The sequence below is a fragment of the Lepisma saccharinum genome, chromosome 2 (assembly GCF_977018435.1).
Source record: "Lepisma saccharinum chromosome 2, izLepSacc3.1, whole genome shotgun sequence".
Taxonomy (NCBI): domain Eukaryota; kingdom Metazoa; phylum Arthropoda; class Insecta; order Zygentoma; family Lepismatidae; genus Lepisma; species Lepisma saccharinum.
In genome coordinates, this window is record NC_139230.1 from 7,090,614 (window position 1) to 7,112,785 (window position 22,172).

General features: G+C 35.9%; 1 protein-coding gene across 1 annotated transcript in view; it reads right to left on the reverse strand.

Moving 5' to 3' along the window:
• Positions 1-1,016: 1,016 nt before the first annotated feature.
• LOC145983897 (very-long-chain 3-oxoacyl-CoA reductase-like) overlaps positions 1,017-22,172 on the reverse strand; it is a 30,163-nt gene continuing 9,007 nt past the window's right edge. The window contains exons 5-6 of the mRNA XM_083117001.1: positions 19,392-19,607; positions 1,017-3,531 (exon numbers count right to left, since the gene is read on the reverse strand). Of these exons, the coding sequence (XP_082973127.1) occupies positions 3,421-3,531; positions 19,392-19,607 (327 nt within the window). The 3' untranslated portion in view covers positions 1,017-3,420. The remainder of the gene's footprint in view (positions 3,532-19,391; positions 19,608-22,172) is intronic.

The window sequence follows — 22,172 nt, forward strand, 5'->3', positions numbered from 1 at the left end:
AACAAATTCAGCTATCGTCTTCATGTTATCCACGCAGCAGGTGGAGGGCACAGACCATTTATAATGTGGTGAGTGAAACTCAAGGACTTACTTAATACTTTGTAATTTATTGGGTACCTGTAACACATTTTCATTATTAAATATAATTATTTGAAATTGGGTCATTATTTTTGAAACACACTATATTATGAAATGTATTTTAAAAATTCAATTATTGCAACAATGAGCGGTGACCCATTTCAAAGACACCCTACTCATTTCCACATAGTACACCCTGGACTGCATTCTGCAGACTAGCGAGGTTCTGGCGACTGGACTCATGGCCAGTATAATCCTCTGTGGGACTTGGTTGTGTGCTATCCTTGTGTGTTTGAGATTGTCTTTCATCCATTTTGGCTTCCCCGATGGTTCAGTGGTAGCATCGTCGACTTGTAATCAAGGGGCCCCAAGTTTGATACCCGGTGGAGGCATATAGTGGTTTGGATCCCACTTTAAACTGTAGGTCCAGTCCCAATTAGCCTTACTGAGTATAAAGTGGACTTAAAACACCAAATCAAACCACCAACCTTTCATTTATTTAATCTTATCACCTTTCAACATCTTTGCGAAAAGTGGCAGAAAAGCAAAGTAAAATAAACCACTTCAATCAATCAATCAATTAATTATTGCAAAAATGGCACTGTAACTGAAATAAATGAAAGAACAAACATGATGCAACACCACTGACCTGACTAACTTGTACCAGATCTTCAGATGCAAGATTGCAAGTAGTACACCCAACATTCTCTGCTACCAAGGTGGCAATATTTTATTTGCAATGTAACTTGGATTTTGTCTTTGTAAGGGTGCAGACTGAACATGTCCATTTCCTTTTGGCGAAATACTATGGTATTATCTTAGGTACTGGATGAAAGAGAAAATATTGGAGCAAAGACTAAGTTTTGTCTTTTGTATTTCTTAAATTTTCACAAGTACATAAGAATTTGATTTTACCTTGCAAATACTAAATTCATTATACTTGTGCAGAATATAAAATTAAATTATTGAAATTTCATACAAAATACACATTTAATTTTTTATAGTGAAACCACATTGTTTGATCCATATGTATAAAAAGAATTACAATACCATTGGGCACAAATTATTAGATATTATGTAATGTGCAATAATTTCAGTAAAGTTTTTAAAATTTAAATGCAACATTTATTTTCTTAACAAGAAATTAAAGAAAAATACAAGTAAAATCAAAGAATTTAAGAAACAGCTTTGAAGTGTGCACAGGAATGTACAATATATTTGGTGCATTATCTGTACTCTCTCAAAGAAATGGCAACCAAATTTTAAGAAAAATATTACTTCTATCCATTATATGCTACCATAGTATCAAATATATGTAAGTTAATATATTCACATTTCTATCCCATCGGAATGGCATAACATCTCAAATTAAGCAGTAACAACATACTTATCATTCTTCAATCCCAAGATTTTGAAATTAGATTGAACACTTTCGTATATTATTACAACAAAAAATTAGAGGTACTACACAAAATGTTAATGTATATATTGCATAACATAATTGTGTATCAACTAATTATGATTATACTTGTAGTTCAAGTAAATTAAAGAGAAATGAAAATCTATGGTGAACATATTTTCTTCACTTTTAAGCCACGTTTTTTTTTTCAGTTCCTCTAGAAGTAGCGGTTTTGAAGATGTGTCATATTTTATATGAATCAGCTGTTTATCTTATCCTGCACAACAGTAATACAGCTTGATTAATTATGTGTAATTAACAGTGTGCACAGCACACCAGTAATATTCTCATACACAATTAACTTATTACAGCAAAAAGATATAAAGCACCTGCAGCTTGATGCTACACAAAATCACTAGAATTAATTCAATGTTGACATTAGCAAGCAATCAATATTTGTGTACTTAATGGAGCCCAATTATTATCTGAAGTCCCACCACATAACGATAAACAAACAAACACTTCAAAAAACAATGGTCAACTTGTGAAAGACAAGTTGTTATTTTGTCTATTGCTGATCCTATTCTTAAGCAACCTAGGGTTAATAATATTGATTTAATTACTATCTCCAGGCATGAGGAATTTTCTTTAAAAAATCTTAAATATCATCACAGATTTTTTTCAATCAGCTTTCTTACCATCCAAACCAACCAAACATAAAGAACTTAATAATAAAAAAGGCACTCATGCTTACCCTTATATGATATAAACATAAGGAGAGAAATGCTAATGGCTTTACTTCTAGCACAGAATGAAAATGTATATTTAATAATGTTCATATACACTACTTGAATTTCCTTGAATTCAGCAACCACACATTTACTTCCAAACAGATAACAAGGAACACATTCATACAAAAATTTTACCAATATCCATTTTCATTGAAATTTTAAAGTAAAAATTGCATCACTGTAGTCTTTTTTTAAAAAAAATCACTGAAAATAATGCTCTTTCTGAATTTCTCTAATTATTTAAACAGTGGAACCTTCTTAAATATGCCTAGAAATGTGTTTTTGCCAACTTGGCAACTAAAAACATTAACTTCTGCACCACCCTGAATGACTGTCAAAGAACAAAATCTGATGCAAAACTGTTTCTGTTCTATCAACCGCATTCTTAGGTAACAACAGTTATAAAACATGTGGTGTAGAAACTTAAAATGAAATTAAAAATGCATAGCGTAATATATCATCTCCCACAGTGTTAGATATTTATGGTATGTGAAAAACAGTCAAAGGAAACAAAATAAGGAATACAAAAAAAAAAAAACAGATGGCAAAATCAAAAAGAAAAATTGCAATCATATCAAGGGTATTCTCACACAAATTTTCTTTCATGTCACTAACCTTGCAAGAATTAGCACAGCTTTACAAAGTAAGTTTCTGAGCAAACGTAATAATTCAATGCAGGAATCGTCCCATGTGATTAAATCCAAAATCATCTATTCAAAGCCATTCTGGACTCCACATTTAACCTAGTTGTAAATAATTCTACCTGAGAAGCTGTTGAGAGGAAATATGAAAATCAATAAATATAAAATGTAACAAAAATAACAACAGTCTCTCTTCATTGCTTCATCAGTAAGCAGGACTCCTGTTAAAGTTCACTCAACATCACTGCATGATCCATAACCAACTAGGAGTTAACCCTATATATATATATATATATCATGGAACCATGATCCCAGAATGATATAGTTTCATTTCTTCCTTTCTAATTTCCTTTGAACATTTTTCATGTGCAATATGCAGTTCTACTTGCTACTGACAATCATGGGTTGAGCCATATTCTTTACCATATCAATTGAACCACAATTATATAACCAAATTTATATCCACTTATAGTCCAGATCAACCTCAAAAAGCAAGTACTGTGCAAAAAAGTCATTTTTGTGATTTCTGCAAAGCTCTTCTGCGAATGTTCTCCATGGTTCTTGTAATGAACCACACAGCCAGATTTGGTGAAATCCCTTCTAGAAGCCTGACTGTCCCAACCTGAAAAGAAAGAATGAAAAAGATAACGTTAGTACAGATGTGTCACTGAAAAAAAAAACTGTTTTTAAGCTTTTACATAAACATAAAATCCTGCATCATGAAGGAGTATGAAATTTCTGCTGGACACAAGAAGTAGTTGCAGTTATAAGTGATGACAGAAGACATGACTCAGCACATGCATTGTTGGCAATATGCAAAATTCAACAACAGCTGCAATCACTGGCAGAAAAAATCATCATTATTTCTGATGGTGCCCCTAGTCACTTCAAAAATTGTTGCCAACTGTTTGAATTGACTAAGTCACTTGTGCAATGAGTGGGTATACAGTGCTACTGCTGGTCATGGGAAGGGGCCTTGCAATGGTGTAGGAGACCTGCTGAAGCACCACACTACAAAACATAATCTTTCCAGCCCAAGTACAGCTGCAATTCAGAATGCCCAGGATTTTACAAGAGTGGCGAAGTCATACACATCAACAGACCTCATCCTGTTGCCCAAAGAGGAAGTTGAAGAATTCCGCCAGCAGAAAATGGAAGAATGGTCCAACCAAATTACCTCTGTGAAAGGAATTCAGAAGACACATGTCTGGACTCACAGTGATGGGCGAACCTCTACTGCACCAACTTTAAAGAGCAAGAAAGAAGACATTTCATTTGTCCAACCAAGATCTCAGAAACGGCAGGAGAATATTCAGATTCACAACCTACAAAGAGGGATGTTTGTGGCCTGTGTGTATGACTGCGACTGGTGGATTGCAGAGGTTATAGATATCAGTTCTGAGTTAAATGAAATCGTTGTGAACTTTATGCTATGCAAGACAGCAAAACCACCACCAGTGCTCACTTCCAATTCGCAAGGTTTTAAAGATTGTGGGTGCCCCAGTTCCCATTGGTTCAACAGGAAGGCATCACTCAATATCAAAGGAAGATACTGATGCAGTTGAACAATTTTTTAGTTCATTGAATTGCTAATTCCAGTTCTAAGCAGAGTGCACACAAGTGGTATGCTCTGGAACCTGTAATATGTTTTGGAACTTGCACATATATTTTGGAGCTTTAATATGTTTTGAAAGCTGTCTGTTACTTATCTTTATGAAGAATTAAAATGCCATGTCAAATAAGACTAGATTTTGATTTCATGAGACCTATATGTGAGAATGTGGTAATGGCAACTGGTTTAATGTATGGCAAAATTTTCAATTGTTTACAAAACCTGTTAAACTCAAAAGTGGAAGTTCTCCTTTTCAGGGAATGTAAAACAACAATTTTTGGGAATGGCATTTTTGAAAAGAAAAAAAAAATTCAGAAGGCTACAGCAAGAGAACTTGGAGACATATTTCCAAACGGAGGTTATCATTTTAATCAGAAAATTATTCTCTTAAAAAAAGGGGGGGCAACAAAATATCTTGAACCGTTCCAGAGATAGAGCATTTTAATATTTTGCTGAATATTGCACTTAAGAAATGACACCCGAGGCACCATCTTTGGCACCCTGTATCTCGGGCCAGGAATTTTTTTTGGACGAAACAAAAAAATACGGGTTTCTTACTTTGTCCTGAATTTTAACATACATTTAATTCAATAACATCCGAGACTATGAAGGTAAGATTTTTTTCTTTGCCTGCCTGAATTGATATGGACTATGCCTTACAGATATTAACACTGAGGACTGACATGGAAATATCACATTTTTTCACATGAACTGAGGTTTTTTCCTGTTTAAAAAAAAAAATCATACAAAAACAGATATAAAGGGTGTCCAAAAAGTCATGCAACTGAAACTTTGAACATACATAACTTTTGTACAAAAAATGATAGACATGAAACTTACACTGGGTATTAACTTTGTCTACGTGGATATTTTTTAAACATTAAACAAACAAAAAAAAACATGATTTACATGAACTTTCAGTATGTGGAAAAAATTAGTAAGTAAAAAAATGTATGGAGTAAAACAAACAGGAATAAAATACAGCTGTCGAGTCACTAGCAAAAATTTTCAACGTGTATCGATGGTTTCTGTGGGTATTTATCGAATTGATAAAAGAATAATTTTTTGTGCACCTTATGCATTACAGATGATTTATGGGGTTAATTATGACATTCATAAAAATATATTCTTTTAAAATTATCAAAGTGTACTGGCAACATTGGTCATGTCAGAGGGCAGTACCATCTGTGCCTGGCATATGGCTGTTATTCAATCAATACCCAGATGAAAAAAGATTTGAAATTTATGGAACAAAAAACTAACCAACCTATCTTTTTGTATAATAAATTTAAACTCTATCCATGTTTGTTTTTACTTTCAACAAAAACTTTTTACACCTTGGTAAATTTTTCTCCACACCAAACGTTCATGTAGAGCATGATTTTTTTTTTGTTTAATGTTTGAAAAATAACCACATAGACAAAGTTAATACTCAGCATAAGTTTCATGTCTCTATCGCTGTTTGCACAAAAGTTACATCCATTCAAAGTCTCAGTTATGTGACTTTTTTGAAAAAATAATAATATGTTACATTTTACATATATTTTCTCATTTATGAAATATTTTTCTGTAACAATTGTTGTAAAGAAAAACATATAATTTTTTTTTTGGTATGTAATATAGAAATAATCAATGAAAATAATTTAAATCCTAAATATCCCATTTTCTCTTCAGAACTGAAATCACTAATTTCAAAATCCAAAGTGGAATTATTGTGAAAAATTTCCACAATGTGATCTGCATATAAATTACAACAGGTTTCTCAAGAACATAAAGGAAATGTACTTTAATATGAATACATGTAAAACACAGCAGCAATGAAAACACTATGCACATGTCATCTAGAAGTTGGAATTTGATTGATTGATTTAGTTTATTTTACTTAAAGTTTTGCGCCTCTTGGCTAATTTTCAAAGATGGGGATGAGTGATGAAATGATGAAATTGATGAATGTGAACAAGAGACAAAGTGCAAATATAACCAGTTGTTCACTTACAATATGAATGTATAACCAAGAGTGGACTATGCCCATTGCCCACCTTCTTGGACATTAGTTGTATGATGGGCTATGCCAGTCGCCCATCCAGAATGAGTTAAAATTTGGACTTTTTTTAAGAATTCGATATCAATCTGATGAATCATATATTTCAGAATTCCCTACCTACCAGTCCTCGAGGTGAAGGGGGATGGTATCACCCCAGCTAGCAAAATTTTTGCAAAGCATTTCCTAAGCTTTAAGTTTAGGCACACACAGGAGGTGTATGTACCATGTAGAAATTTCAGAAAAAAATGCAGGCTCGACAGGACTTGAACCTGGACCTCTGGCATACCAGGCCATTGCTCTATCAACTGAGCTACCAAGATGAAGCCAGGCTGGCTTGGTAATTCAGTTGGTAGAGCAATGGTACAATATGCCAGAGATTTCTACATTTCCAAACTGTTTCATTATCACCATGTTAAACCATGGCATAGAAGCATCCCCCTCAGCTAACCCCAAGGCTCAACCATCCCCCCCCCCCCCGATAAAAGTTTCCACTTCAGGCACTGCTACCTACTAACATGAGAAACTGATCATCAGTCATCTGTGCTATGAAGTGATAAAATGCAGCTAGAAGCTTTAAAAATGTTGGAAGTCATCAAGAAAAGAAAAATAAATTTGCTGGAACACTGGCTAAGAAGGAACTGCTTGCTACAAGATGCAGGGGAAGGAATGGTTAATAGGGGGAAGAGTTTGGGTAAGATGTCAGCTGAATCTTGCTTCTACACTGATATGGAGTGTAAAGCACAGGAGCAGAAAGTCTGGAGGTTGTAGTGAAAAACTTGCCCATTTGCAGCAAACAATAAATGAAGGAATACTTTGCCAAATATATTGAAATAAACTTATATGCTTCAAGCATATGGATTTTCTTAAAGGTAAAGAAATATACATTTATGAAATAATCTGATCCCTTAGTAGTCACTTATTTTGTATAATTTAGAAATTTTTGTATGCAGGGAATAGTCAAATAAAAAACCTTAAAGTGCACTAAAAATTCCAAAAGTGCTCGATTGTCCTGTAACTTGGCAACAGTGATGCTCATGGTTTGAAGAGTGGCTGGCAGGTTGCAGCATGTGGCCAGAATATGACATGCTGGCACAAAAGTAGTGTAAAGATGGTGGCTCCACTTGCAACTGCAACTGCATCAAAATTCATCAAAGAATAAAAATTGAAGTGTGATGATGCATGTCTGTTACTGAATCAAGTGTAGGAATGGACTAGAAAGTTTGTAAATAGTTACTTCTGTGACAGACTCTCCTCAACCAGGTCAGATGCATTGAGTAGCGATACCAGAGATCATTGTAGTGTAACAGTGGAGGAAATAGATGCCTGTATGGATATGAGTCATGGATCAGCAGGTCATTGTCCACGATGTACTGCAGTTCCATAAAGTTTATGCACGAGGTTCCACAACAGACAACTGCAGAATTGAAATACTGACATGTTGATGCCTGCAAGGAGCTTGTGCAGTATTTTGCAGGTGCAGATGATGGCTTACTAGGAAGAATTGTAACTGGAGTCCACTGGGTCCACTACCACTAACCAGAAACCAAGAAAGCCAGCAAAAAATGGTGCAATAGCCAGTCACCAAAACCAAAAAATGGTGCAATAGCCAGTCACCAAAACCAAAAAATTTTGCACACAACCATCAGCAGGGAAGGTTATGCTGACACTCTTTGGGAATGAAAAAAAATGCCTATGCATGGGCATCCCCAGACATTATTCCAGGAGGAGCGGGTCAGGCCAATGATAAAACTTGAATAGTAGAAATAATAAGAATAAAAAATAGTTTCAAATATAATTGTTATACAATAAAATATATTATAACTAATAAAAATAAACCAATTTTTATTCCAAATTATTATTATTTATATTATTATTACATAAACCTTCCTACTCAAACCAACAGATGAGTGAATATCCAGCACAACTTTTATTTCATTTAGATTTTTCCACTTCATACAGTTAGTTTATTGAAATTCACAGTCATTGTATTTTGTTATTAACTTTGGCATACATCATTCAAAAAAGTCTGTAAAAGTTAGGAGGAAATTTTGGTTTATGTTCTGTGACCTCTTACCTAAGACTATTTTTTTGGAATTTTGAAAACTGCGAAACCATCTATTTTTTTATAAAATTGTAGAATATGGAAATACAACCTGGTTCCTGTAACTTTCATTCAATTTCTTCGGTCTAATGCAGTTTTTACTTTGGTTATTCTGTTTGAATACTAACTCTATTTCTGTTATTAACAATAAATGTTAACAATAAAAACAACAAGTTTTCTGTTCTATTGTAACTTGAAATGAACTATGCCAATTTTCAGGAGGGGTCGATGGACCACCACCCCAGTATGAAAACGCTGGGAGATGGAGTACATACCAGCCATGAGTGCAACCATACCCCATGGCTTGAATAAGGTCACTCAGTAGCTTTCCCAAAACAAATCCCAGTCACAACCAAACTCTGTATCCACTCATCATTCCCATTCCTTCCACCCCACCCCCCTTACCCACTCACATTTCGACAAGTGGGGTGAGGGAACCACTTTTTTTCGTGCCGATTCTATCATTGATCTCGGCCTGGCAACCTTGCAGACCAGTCTTTTACTTTTGCTGAAGATGAGGTACATAGTTGCAAAAAATTGAAGATTTCCAGTTTTCACATTTTTTATACAGAGACCTTTAACATTACAAAACAGTATAACTTTAGTTACATTCAATTTCAAATGAAACTTATTGTTTGTATGGGACTGGCAAGTGGCCATTTGCGAGAATGACCAGTACTTCAAGTTGACGTGTCGTGCATGCAATGCATAAATTCCAAGATGGCGAAGTGGACAGTTCAGCAGAAAGTGTTCTGCGTTCTTTCACTGGCAGAAAACAAATATGTGAAGCTTGTTCAATGTGCTTTCCGGCGTGAATTCAATCATCAACATCATGACAATGTTCCTTCCTATGTGAATATTGTTAAGTGGGATAAACAACTAAGAGAAACTGGAAGTATAGTGTTGGTGCGGGAAGATGCGAAGCAGAAGGTATCACAGGAAAACATTGAAGTGATTCGCACTGGATTCACAAGAAGTCCAAGAAAATCAATAAGACGTGCAAGTTTAGAGCTCAACATTCTTCGGTATACTATCCATGATGTTGTGCACAAAAGGTTACATCTACGGGCGTACAAGATCCAGTTACATCAATGAATGTATCCTGATGATAAACTTAAAAGACAGAAGTTTTCGGGTAAAATGTTAACCAAAATTGACAACAATGCTTTTCTGGACAAGGTGTGCTTTTCTGATCAAGCTGCATTCCACACATGTGACAAAGTTAACAAGCATAATTGCCATATTTGGGAAGTGACAATCATCATGAGTTTCGTGAAATTATGAGAGACTCGCCAAAAGAATGTGTGGTGTGGGTTAATGAAAGAGAAGATAATAGGCCCGTTCTTCTTTGCTGAAGAAACAGTGAGAGGAACAAATTATTTAGACATGCTTCAGCATTACGCTGTGCCTCAAATGCCTCCAGAAACCAGTTTTCAACAAGATGGAGGCCCGGCACATTTTGCTATCATTGTACGAGAAATTCTAGATGAGCATTTTCCTAGACGATGGATAGGAAGAGAATCTAAACCACTTGCTTGGCCTCCACACTCGCCAAATCTTTCCCCCCTAAACTTTTTCTTTTGGGGGTTCATCAAGGACCAAGAACTTGGAAGATCTGCGTAACAAAATTTGTCAGGCGATTAACAATGTGACCCCTCAAATGCCTGGATGGAATTGGAAGATCAGTTCGACATCTGCCGTGACACAGGGGAGGCTCATATCGAGGTTCTGCGAGTTGTGTGAAGTGGAAAAAAAAATGGGAGAAAAAAATGCATGAGTTTTTCTACCAAATTGTAAAGTTTTGTAATAAAATTGTGTTTCTCTGCAAAATTATGCTCTTTTGTAATGTTAAAGGTCTAAGCCAGACACCCTGTATTAGCCCTTCTGGCCCTCCATAATTTCATCCATTATGTGTGTGTATAAAATGTGAAGGAACTATGAAACACTCACCAGACACCGGAAAACTTCAAATTTTCACAGCAGCAGGCTGCATTGTCAGGAATATGCAAAAGACTGTGCATAACGTGTGAGTGGCAGTAGGTGTGGTGTGAAGGTAATGTGAGACAGATGAAGACTGAAGTTGGGACTAAGAAATTACTGAGTGGCCCTATTGAGGACAGCGGGTTTTGGTTGCACTCAAGGCTGATATACTGTATGCACCCTATCCCAGCTTCTTTGTACTAGGGTATTGGTGGTATTATTACTGTTTATGTGGACAGTGGCAATGAAATTGAAGTTATGAGTAGTAGAGCAGCGGTTGTTGATCCTGATGTTAAGAAATGTGGATGCCCTTCCCCAGGTAAAAGCTACTACAGGGTGTAGATTTGGTAACAGGTTTTTCTTGGATGGAGGGTAAAGTTGCCTATAGCAGTGTGAATCTGGAGAACAAGAGATAATGAGAATTGGACAGATTTTGCACCTTGGGTGATTGCTTTTGTGAGCGGAAGGGTGTTGATTGTAGGGGTGCTGGAGTATTGTGGACAAGGATGTGTGGGAGGTGGGACACTTGGAAACTACCGCTCTGGACATCTCAGGAGGAACGTCTCTGGTGTCTGGATCACTATGGACAACGTGATCATTTTGACAAGTACAGAGGGTTGGTGTCAGGTTTCTTGGTGGGATATTTGTTTAGTGGCTATGGTAGAGGGCTAACCATGGTTGTCCAAGGCTTGATGTAGTTCTGTTGGGAAGCGGGGGATATTGAGGCCAGATAGAATGGGATTACTTTCTTGGTATGGTACGAATGAGAGCTGGAAAAGTGTAGGCACTGCACATTAAACCTGCCAACCACTACATAGTTTCTGCATAATAATAGCCTACCTACCGACTGCCAGCCTCACTTGTGCTAGCCTCAGCAGAGGTGTGTGATCAGATCATCAAACCAGTTAAGGGGTGACGTGTGGTAAGCACGACGAACCCTTAGTCGTCGTAGTCATTAAAGGTTGCCATGACCAGGTTACAGTACTCATACCCAGCTCCCCAATTTCTTCATGATTGTGGGTAGCCACCAGTCGCATACACTGGCTAAAATCTTGGGAGGAAAGTTGTTACACTTCTCCACCAGGATACTCAAACCAGTGCATATCCCATAGCCCAAACCCAAAGCCAATTACCTTAGACCACATGACCACAATGTGGGACAACATGGTTACTATATATGTGTTAAGATTTAAAATTCTCTTCATTTAATTAGTAAGACAAATTGATTGGTACCTAAAATTGTACCCCAGCCATGCATATTTACTATGGTTCATGATAATTTATATTGTAATTTTCTATGTCAGCACCGTTCTTTTGCATGTGCATTCAAAAAGTGAGGATTCAAACCCAGGTTCTAGAAAATAAAACATTATTTTAGTGAAAATGGAGTTTGCCCCCAGCCATGCAATTATCCGAGGGGACCCAAAAAAACACCACCGAAAACACAAAATGAAGAAAGTCACCATAGGTCTAGACAGGTTGACTGTCTTTAGAAGCAAGTGACAAAAAAATTATCTGCAAGCTCAGCATGCAGAAACAGATGTTGCTTTGCCAACAGAGAAAAACCATGAGATACTGGCATGTCTCGGTCTCTCTAATCCTTGACGTCCAACAAAGGATGTGCCAGAAGCATTCACATAAGCATGTTTGCAATGCATCATGCTTGCACTGAACAAGTGGTCAGGAAGTTGTAAAATTTCTATTTCAGCAAGAGAAATAAAGCTAGAACTACAATGAACTTAAAATGCATTAAAAAACTGAGCATTTAAAAGTTGGTCCCAGCTGGAATTTTCTATTGGTTCCAATTGAAATTTCAATTTGATTGAATCAGATTGTATCGGATGCCTAATACAGCTATCAGAATGTATTGGTTTCAATTGGAATGAATTGGATTCTATCGGATGCCTAATACAGCTATCAAAATGTATTGGTTTCAATTGGAATCTCAACTGAAACCAATTGGAAAATCAAGACAATTTCCAATTGGTGAATTGTATCCTATTGTAAGTTTGTATATATTGTAGAATTAATATGTTATAAATTCATTTATTGACTCAAAGCATAGGTAGCTTAATTCTTGACACCACATTTCCTGTGATTTAGAAGTTCTTTTGAAAAACAGCACACTTCAACTGAATTTCTTCTGAATTCTAATGCATACTACTGAAGTCAGATTTATCTTAATAAATATCTAAGTAAAACTGTTTCTTAAGAACCAACTAAACCTTAAAGTAGCTAGTAGTTGGAATAAATGTTCACATTAGTTCTTGTTTTTTTTTGCAATATGGTATTTCCATGGTTACTCTTATGCATATGTAATGCAATTGGAAAAATGAGCAATCTTTTGATCAACTAAGTCGATCTCGACAGTGTTTTGTTTGTTTATCACCTTTTCAAGTGTTGTGGGTCAGATTCTTTGTTTAACTTAATTTTTTGCTGTTTTCCCATGTATAAAGGAAGAACAACATGTCAATTTATGACTGAAACAGCATGTTTTTCGATTTTCTATAAGCAGTGGCGGCTCGTGGTAAACCAAAGTGGAGGGGCGATAGGTCAGAAATTTGCTCTACTAGTAATGTGAGTTTAAATGATGAATTTCGTACATAACAGCCAACGTTATAAGAAATTGATATATTCGTGTTTACCGAATATCATGTTTGCACGTTTGAACCTATTATAATAAATTAAATAATTATTTAACAGTAATGCAAAGATTACGAAAGATCGAAGAAGAAATAGAATTCTAACAGATTAAGTCGTAGCATTTTTTAACTCAATAGAGGGGAAAATTCAGAAGAAGGGAAATTAGTTTTTACACAGCTTGATAAGCACAATGACGAATATTTACTTGCATTGAACGTGAAAATTACTAGTAAAAAAGTGACACAGAAAACATTTCCTGACCAACATGATTAATTGATATGTGAAATAGGGCACCAAAATACGTAAATATCTCACGGGAAAGGTGATATCTGCGTTACCAGAATCTCAACCAATATACTAAATAAAAACTTCAAACTTTCCAGAAATCTTCTTCAGACATGCTTGTAACTGAAATCCATCCTTTTGTCCTTCAAGCTGGCAAACTTGTTGATGACACGGTTGTTAAAATCTGGAATATCCTGGGTGAACTTTCGCTCAATAGAAAGCATGGCCAGAGCTGTTAATCTGTCCTCAACCATCGTGTTTCGCAAAAATGTTTTTACACGCTTCATAGTGGAGAAACATCTTTCGGCTTCTGATGTGGTCATGGGAATTGTTACGAGCACTTTCAGAAGCTTCATGCATTCGCCAAATGTATCTTGGAGATTATTCTCGTTCATAAACGAGAAAAGGGCCAAGGCTCCCGAGATGTTACTAAATTCATTCTTTCGATATATTATGCTCAATTCTGTCTTCAGTCTTTTCTCATCCAAGAAAGGATAAGCACCGCATGCTGATTGCAGATACATATCAGGAAACGACACACGGTAGCTTGAGAACTTTTCTGGCAAGAATAAGTTTGCTGCAATAAGGTGACCTCTGAAGGAAAATCTATCGATCGCTTGGCTTACAATTACATCACAAACCTCCTTTGCCTCGGCGCTTCGATTGCGATTGGTAGTCCTCCTGCGCTTTATCGAAAACATAGCATCATCACTCTCAGATTCCTCACCACTTTCCTCTAGAACTTTCGATACATGTTTCACAAAAGAGGTAATGTGCCTCTCGACAGAAGTTGGGTCTATTTCTCTTTTCTGTAGCTGATCGTATAATATGTCAACATTTGGCATTATCTTGTGGAAAAGAGACAGCCAATAGTTAAACTCCCCGTCCTGCAACATTTTTTCCAGGCCTGCTGCTTGCTCCAGAGTAGAATCCAGTTTAATATGGTCTGCTGCTTGAATCGCTTCCATGCATTCGATCAGATCTTCCCTATGCTCGTAAACAGTGTTCACCAACCTTGCATGAAAATTCCACCTTGTCGTTGCAGGTCTTGGTAACCGCTTGCCTACCACTTCGTCCAAAACCGCGATTCTCTGGGACGAATTTGAGAAAAATGTTGCTATCCCTCGTAAACTAGCAAAAAATATTCGCACGTAGCGATTAACTGATGCAGCATTGGCCATAACTAAATTTAGCTGGTGGGCATAGCAGTGAACGTAAGCTGCATTACTGTAACGTTGCCAAATAATAGCCTGCACATCATTTGCGGACCCGCTCATTACCGATGCACCATCGAATGTCTGAGCAATTAGTTCGTGAGGTTCATTTGCAACATGCTGTTCTACCTCTTCAAGGATGCACTGAGCTAGAGAGCATGCATCGTGGAGAGCTGGATTTAAGTATTTCCAAAATCTCTCCACTGGTTTTCCATTTACAATATAACGGAAAATTGTTACAATTTGAAATGCGGACGAAACATCGGTCGTTTCGTCAGCTATTACCGCCAAAAAATCAGCCTTCTCGATTTCTTTTGAAATTTCCTCGTGGCATACCTGTAGCATGCAGTCAAGCAATTCGTTCTGAACTGTTTTCGAAGTTCCCTTAAAAACAGTTGCTTTCTCTAGGTGGCCTTTCATACTTTCGTCCAGTTCGCCACTGAAGTTCACAAGCCCGCGAAATATTCCTGGGTTCGAGGAGGAAACGGTTTCGTCATGACCCCTGAGAGCTAGCTCGAATGCACCATAAAAACGAACGCAATTAATTATTATATTTAATACATATCTGTTCTTCGAAACTTTCTCGTTATGTTCATGAAGAGACTGACGGTATGCACTGTCCAACCGTGCTTGAATGTTCACTTTCCCCAGAAGAACAAAGTTGAGAACATTGTCCATGTGCGCATGCGAAGCTTCGTGCTTCTTGATTTTTTCACTCAAGTGATGTAGATCCTTCACCCCCACCTTGGACCATGCAATATCTCCACCAAACAGCACACACGGAAAACAAATGAAAGCATTCTTCTTGTCACAACCGCACAACCAATCGCACTTTTCGTAAGTTTCAACGCGAAATTTCCGAGTGAACTCACGACCTCCTTTCTTGGACACTTGTTCTAGATTCAAATTCGGCCTAGGTTTTTTATGCATATTTTTTCATCCAGACTTCTGGTAGAAAAACTTCGCACTAACAAGTTCTCCACACTGTTCATCGCAACAAACACACAATTAGCTACAGCACACAACTACCGAAAAAGCTTTACTTCTCCATGGAAAACGAAAAAACAACAAGTGTCAATGCTATCGTCTTCCCATCCGGTCGTTTTATTGCCTCGGGGTTGCCAGACAATTTTGCCAACTTCTCAGAAATTTGTAGTTCAGAGATTCCTGTCGCAGTGAGTTTATATGACGCGTTTCTAATTTATTTAACAGCCGGCTTGAAAAGAAATTTTGACAACTTTGTCACATTATGAGGATTTTTTTTGGAACGTGCTAATCAAAATATGTAATTAAATCTAAATGATGTACTCTACATCATTGCAATGCAAATGTACTTTCCACTAAACTCAGAAAACATACAACGTATATTTGCGATAATTTTGCAAGTAACAAGAATCTGTAGCCGACTTCCGTGGCTAACATATCGCATTACAAAGCCACGGATCCTGTGTTCGAATCCTGGCCTGGACATGGGTGTTTTTTGTGAGTGCCCCTCCATCAATTTCATTATATCATCACTCATCCTCATCGTCGTGATTACCGAAAAGTAGCAGAAAACGACTTTAAATAACAAAAATCAAGCAAGAGTCTGTACTTTTTCAGTTACCGATATTATCTTTCCTCATTGGAAATTGTATTATTTATTGCTCTACTCTTATGTCATAAGTGAATAAGATTATCGAATGCAGAATGATTTTTATCAACGGTTGATAATTTTCTTTCTTGTGTTAACTTCATTGCTTCTGGCAACTCTTCATTGTTTGCCGTTCTCCGGAGAGAGGGTCAGTTTCGCCTAGGGGGTGGGTTTCGGACGACAAACGCTCCGTCCTCCCAGCCACAGATCCCGCGCGCTTTATTCCCCCAGTTCCCTCACATGTTACCCCTCGCGGCCGCGCCTGAGAATGCTCTACGTCTCGTAAAGTGGGAGGACGCCGCCCCGCCAGATTTCTCTCGAAGTTCCGTATTCTCCCGCACGGTGGCGTTCAAACTTCGCAGTTGTCGCGGAAGAATGATTACAGAACCGACTAACCAACGATCTATATGCAACGGAATATTTGCAATTCAGACAATGTAAAAGCTAATATATTAATGTTAATGTAATGTTTGTTCACTTGTGGTTACACACGGCAGTGCGGCATCCGTATCGTCCTTATGAGCGGCCGCCCCTGTCTATAAGTGTGTTAAACACAATGAAGCTACCGAGTTAAAAACATGTTCATATATTTGAAAAAAAATTGTATGGAAAAGTTTTTCTAAGTTACAAATTTCACATGCTTTACCAGAAATTTATTTTAGTTGTTTTATATGATTTCTCAATTGCATTTACAGTTGTATAGATAAGAATTTTTCATAAGCAATATATTGAAAACAAAATACTTTCCAATAGAAACCAATTCATTACAATTGACCAATCGTTTCAGACAGTATGCCTAAAAAACTCATATTGGCTATCAGAACCAATTGAAAAAAATTCCAGCTGGGGAGGGGCTCCCGCATACCCTATTATGTCATGTGACTACATCAACGATAAAATTAGTCACGACACACCTTAAGGCTCATGAATCAATAGAAACTAAGAATGGGACAGATAAATCAGTACTCGATCAATATCGGCCAATATAGACACATTGGTCTATCAGTTAATTAGTAACATTACCGATTCTGCCATTTTGTTATAATTTTTATGGATCAACTCCATGGCCTATGTTTTTAAAAAGTAAATGTCTAAATATACAACTTCTTTTGCACTCCAATCACCTGGAAACAAACATTTATTAAGGAGGTCAATGATCTCTTCAGGTTTTTCAATGACCATTTGGAATTTTATATCGGTTTGGTAGAATATTGATAAAATTTATATCGATACTGGCCAAAACTCCAAATATAAATGTTAATGTTGGGATATAAATTGAGCCACAGTATGGTTCCAAAGTGGCATAAATGGAATTGTCTTGATCTGGAGTTGAATAAGACAGGTGATGGGTGTAGTCTGTAGTTCACTATAAAATTCTATTGTAAATGAATGACAGGCTATAATTGCACTGAGTCTCTTGTTGCACATGTGTTGTAACCAGTTCTTTCAAATTCCAACTGCTACATGCTCAGTTTTCTTCATTCCAGAATTTTACTTGTACTCATGTCGAATTATGTTGTGCTTATGTTTATACTTTTGAGAATATCATTAAATAATTCATATGCACATTGTGGAAATCTTTTATGAGGATTCTGCTTTGGATTTTGCAGTTAGTGACAATTTCAATTTTAACAGGAAGGTTTTAGGTTAATTTCATTAATTAATTCTATATTATCTATTCAAAATATATTTTCAGTAACTTTTATACAATGTTATAATCTGTCTTTTTACTTTCAAAAAATTGTTACAGAAATATTCGAAAAGGTGAGAAAATTTATGTAAAATGTAACATATATATCTGTGGAAAGAGGACATGTAGATTTCAGAAAAAAATATTATGTTAAACAATAATATTAATAATAAATAATTAATATTATGTTAAATAATAATACACTTAACATATTTTCTATGGTTTTCTGAAAAAGAGCAAAAAAACTCCTATCTCCTGGGAAAAATTTAAGCATTCTCAGCCCAATCTGGAAAGATTTAAGTATATCTTACACTACACTTGGTGTATTGCTATAATCAAATAACCGCATATATTCCCTGCTCTACTTTTGAAGCATCACAAAAGTGTGATATAAATGAAAAGAAGGACAAATATTTAAAATGTATAAAACATAGCAGAAAAATCTGAAAATGTAATACCAAATTAATATATTCAGGTAAAATTTCAATATATTTTCTTTGTCTTCTAGCTATACTAGTTGGGAGGGGCAATGAAAATATTTAACTTCTTACAAAAGTGTGGTATTTCTCTGAAAAACAAAACCAACTTGAGCTCTCTATTATTTTTTGTACATCATTGCACATTTGAAAAGCACATGCCTGAAAACTTACCATCAACTAAAGGGATTAATAAGAGTATTTTGGCCAACTAGAGATGCTGACCACACATGAACTAAAACACAAACTGGACACAATTATTAACAATAAAAATATAATAAATGATATAATGTTTGAAAAAAATTAGAATGGTTTGGATGTGCAAATCATATGAAAGTAGGCAGTTTGGTTTAAAAAATATGTACATGGATATTTGGGTGATGATGTAAGGTGATGTAAGAAAAAATTGAAATTAATGGAAAAAAAATCACTCAATCAAATGTATCCATGATAGAAAGAAATGAAAATAAAAGTGTTAGCCTTCTCAACAATATAAAGTTATAGAACTTCATGAAGAAAATTTAATTTTCCTGATCAAAAATTAAACCTTCATAGTCTCAATAACACAAAATGTTCATAATTATGCAACATAACATCTATTTGCAAAGGTACACTAGAATGAAAACTTGAAGCATTAACATTTAACACTAGTAACTCTGGACTTATAAACATGTAAAGCAAGACCCATGCATTAATGGGAACCATGGTTCCCTCGTAAAAATTTCAAGTCAGAGGATACTAGAATCAAGGTTTTATTGTAGTAATAAATTACTTATTGTTAAAAATATACTTAAGAGAGCTTACCAATAAGTTATGTGGATAATAGCCAGTAGTTTGATCTTGGATTCCAACTGTTTGTAAAGCACTTTTGACATATTTTGCAGGAGTTGGTGCCATCCACGTTGATCGACGTATTTTACTCATCTTTGTGGCCACATAACCAGGCATTACACATTGGACAGTTATACCTCTCTTGCCATATTCATGTTTGAGATCTTCAGAGAATTTTTCTACATATGCCTGAAATTAATATACAACATTCACAATATGGTAACACAAGCAAGCATAGACAACACATGAAGAAACTAGCATTTGATCTTGGTCACACTATCATATAGTAGTGTGGAGAGAGAATAGGATACCATGCAGAATCTGACATGCATGTCAAAGATATAAGTATCTTCTTTGCATATACAGAATACCTCAACCTTCTACAATACACTATAATTTCGTTTTTGACGGAAATACAAAGTGTGAAATAACACAATATATAATGTTCATTTCTCATGTTCTTGAAAGGTGTGAGGTGTATTTCCTACCATGCTTTGTCACGAAATGATGTGAAACGAACTGCAAAATTCAAAATAAACTCTAAATTTTGTGTATATTTACCAATGCGACACTTTCTGAAGTCTAAATTATCCTGTGAGTTATGCAAATCATGGAAAATTGATTAATTCTGTTGTAAACATTTGAGAAGTAAAATTTGACTCCTTTACACAGGAATAAAATTAACAGTAGCGTAGCGTCCTAATACGCCCATACGCCCGGTGTTCCCTGATTTCAAATTTTAAAAATGCGTAAATGCTGTAAATATAAAGTAAAACGTGACTAATTATATACATGTTTGAGCAAAATGGCATTATAAAAGCTATTTTTCGCGATCCCTCTACAACGCTCCACTAACAGCTCTCCTTGTAGCATTTCTCTAATGTCTTTGCTTGCGGACGCCGGCTAGGTTTGGCGTACAGGACCATACCTGCCTGTAGGCAGAGAGAAGGAGGGAAAGCTTGTGGCTTGGATCTCTACAGCACGGGCGAAATGCTCTCGCCATACACAGGCGTACGGAGACCTGATTGGTTCTAGGGGCCATGTGACCTTTCCTGCCTTCCGATTCAAGGCTCTGTACTTCCGATGCAGACGACAGAAGTAGAATTCCTACACGTTTTTTAGCGCTTGTGCCTCTGCTCATGCTGTGTGATGCTACAATAAGCAATATTGACTGACATATCTTTCTTTAATGACCATTGCATCGTGTAATTTATCGCAAGAACAGTGAAGTGCATTAAAAACTAAAAAGAACAAAAAAGTTTTTCTCAAACAAGTTGATAAAGTCCTCGTGGTAAAAGTTCAGCCTGTGGCTGCTCTACCACCTAACCCACAAAACTATTTATTTTAAAAAATATTTTTTCGTTAGTATCTAACTCCTAATATTGTGCCAGCGGAAATGTTTAGTATTCCTTTCAAATCTCTTAACATTGTATGATCTCTTGACAAAATTATTTTAAAATGTTTATCAGCATTCTCAAGATACAATAAACAGTGGTCTGAAACTCTGAATTACTACTAATAGGCACTGTTACGTCAGTAGAGTGTACGATTGTTGGATCATCCACCCCCTTCGTGTCAGTGTGTTTTGCACAGTGCGAGAGGTTTCTGGTTCGAATCCCGAGCCTACGCATGTTTGTTCTTTTGAGTGTCTCTACATCAACTTCATCACTCATATTCATATTTGCGATTAGCCAAAAGTGATAGAAAGCAAAGTAAAATAAACCAAATCATTCAATAGTTGTATCATCCACAATAATGAAGTCTACTGTTGTTCTAAAGGCGCTTGTGATTGAGGTAAATTTTTTAATTACTTGCGTCATGCCAAAAGGTTTCCTTGATTATAAAATATTGTTTTGCTACACATGTGTTACGTGTGGAGCAAAATACTCAGAATGGTGTGCGATGTTTCTGACTTGAGCAATCTAATTAAAAATGGTATAGAACAACAGTGCTCCAAGCATTTATTGCACACTGAGGCATCTTATTTTCTACATAAACCAAGCATGGATCATGTTTTATCGGAACCCCGCTGACTCAATGTAATAAACACAATGAGATTGTGATTTTAAATAGACAATACATATGTCGGCTAATTCCATAAGTAAACTCTTAAGCAAAAAAAAAAAAAAAAGGCATACCCTTCCTTCTAACTTGGCGTTCCCTTCCGAAATGCTCATGTTACGCCACTGAAAATTAACACTCTGATAACCACATAAATGTGCTAATATTAAAAGGAAAATGTTTATTTTGTGTAATAAGTGTAGTTTTTAAAATCAAATTTAGGTTTATTCAACATTTCAACACTGAAATGCCATTTTATATACCACTTTCGATCCCGAAATGTGCCCAGCTTTGTACTGATATAATGAAGTTGGAATAGGATGTGACTTGAGCACAATGCATCAGCATCATTCAATTCACTGCAATGATGGTGACATATCATGCCCACATTTAACCTTCTTTTTTTGTTAACTAAAACATTTCAACCTTTTAATACAATGTAATTTTATCAGAGACATTTTCTACTACTTTCAGAAGAAGACCAATGTTTATTGGTACAAATACTGAGTGACTACCAATTATTTTACCGATCTGATATATCTATAAATGTTATAATTTAGTGTAAAATTCTGCCATTTTGTTATAATTTTTATGGATCTCCATGCCCTACTTTTTAAAAAAGTAAATATCTAAATATTCAACTACTTTTGCACTGCAGTCACCTTTAAAGATGCATTTATTAAGGAGATCAAT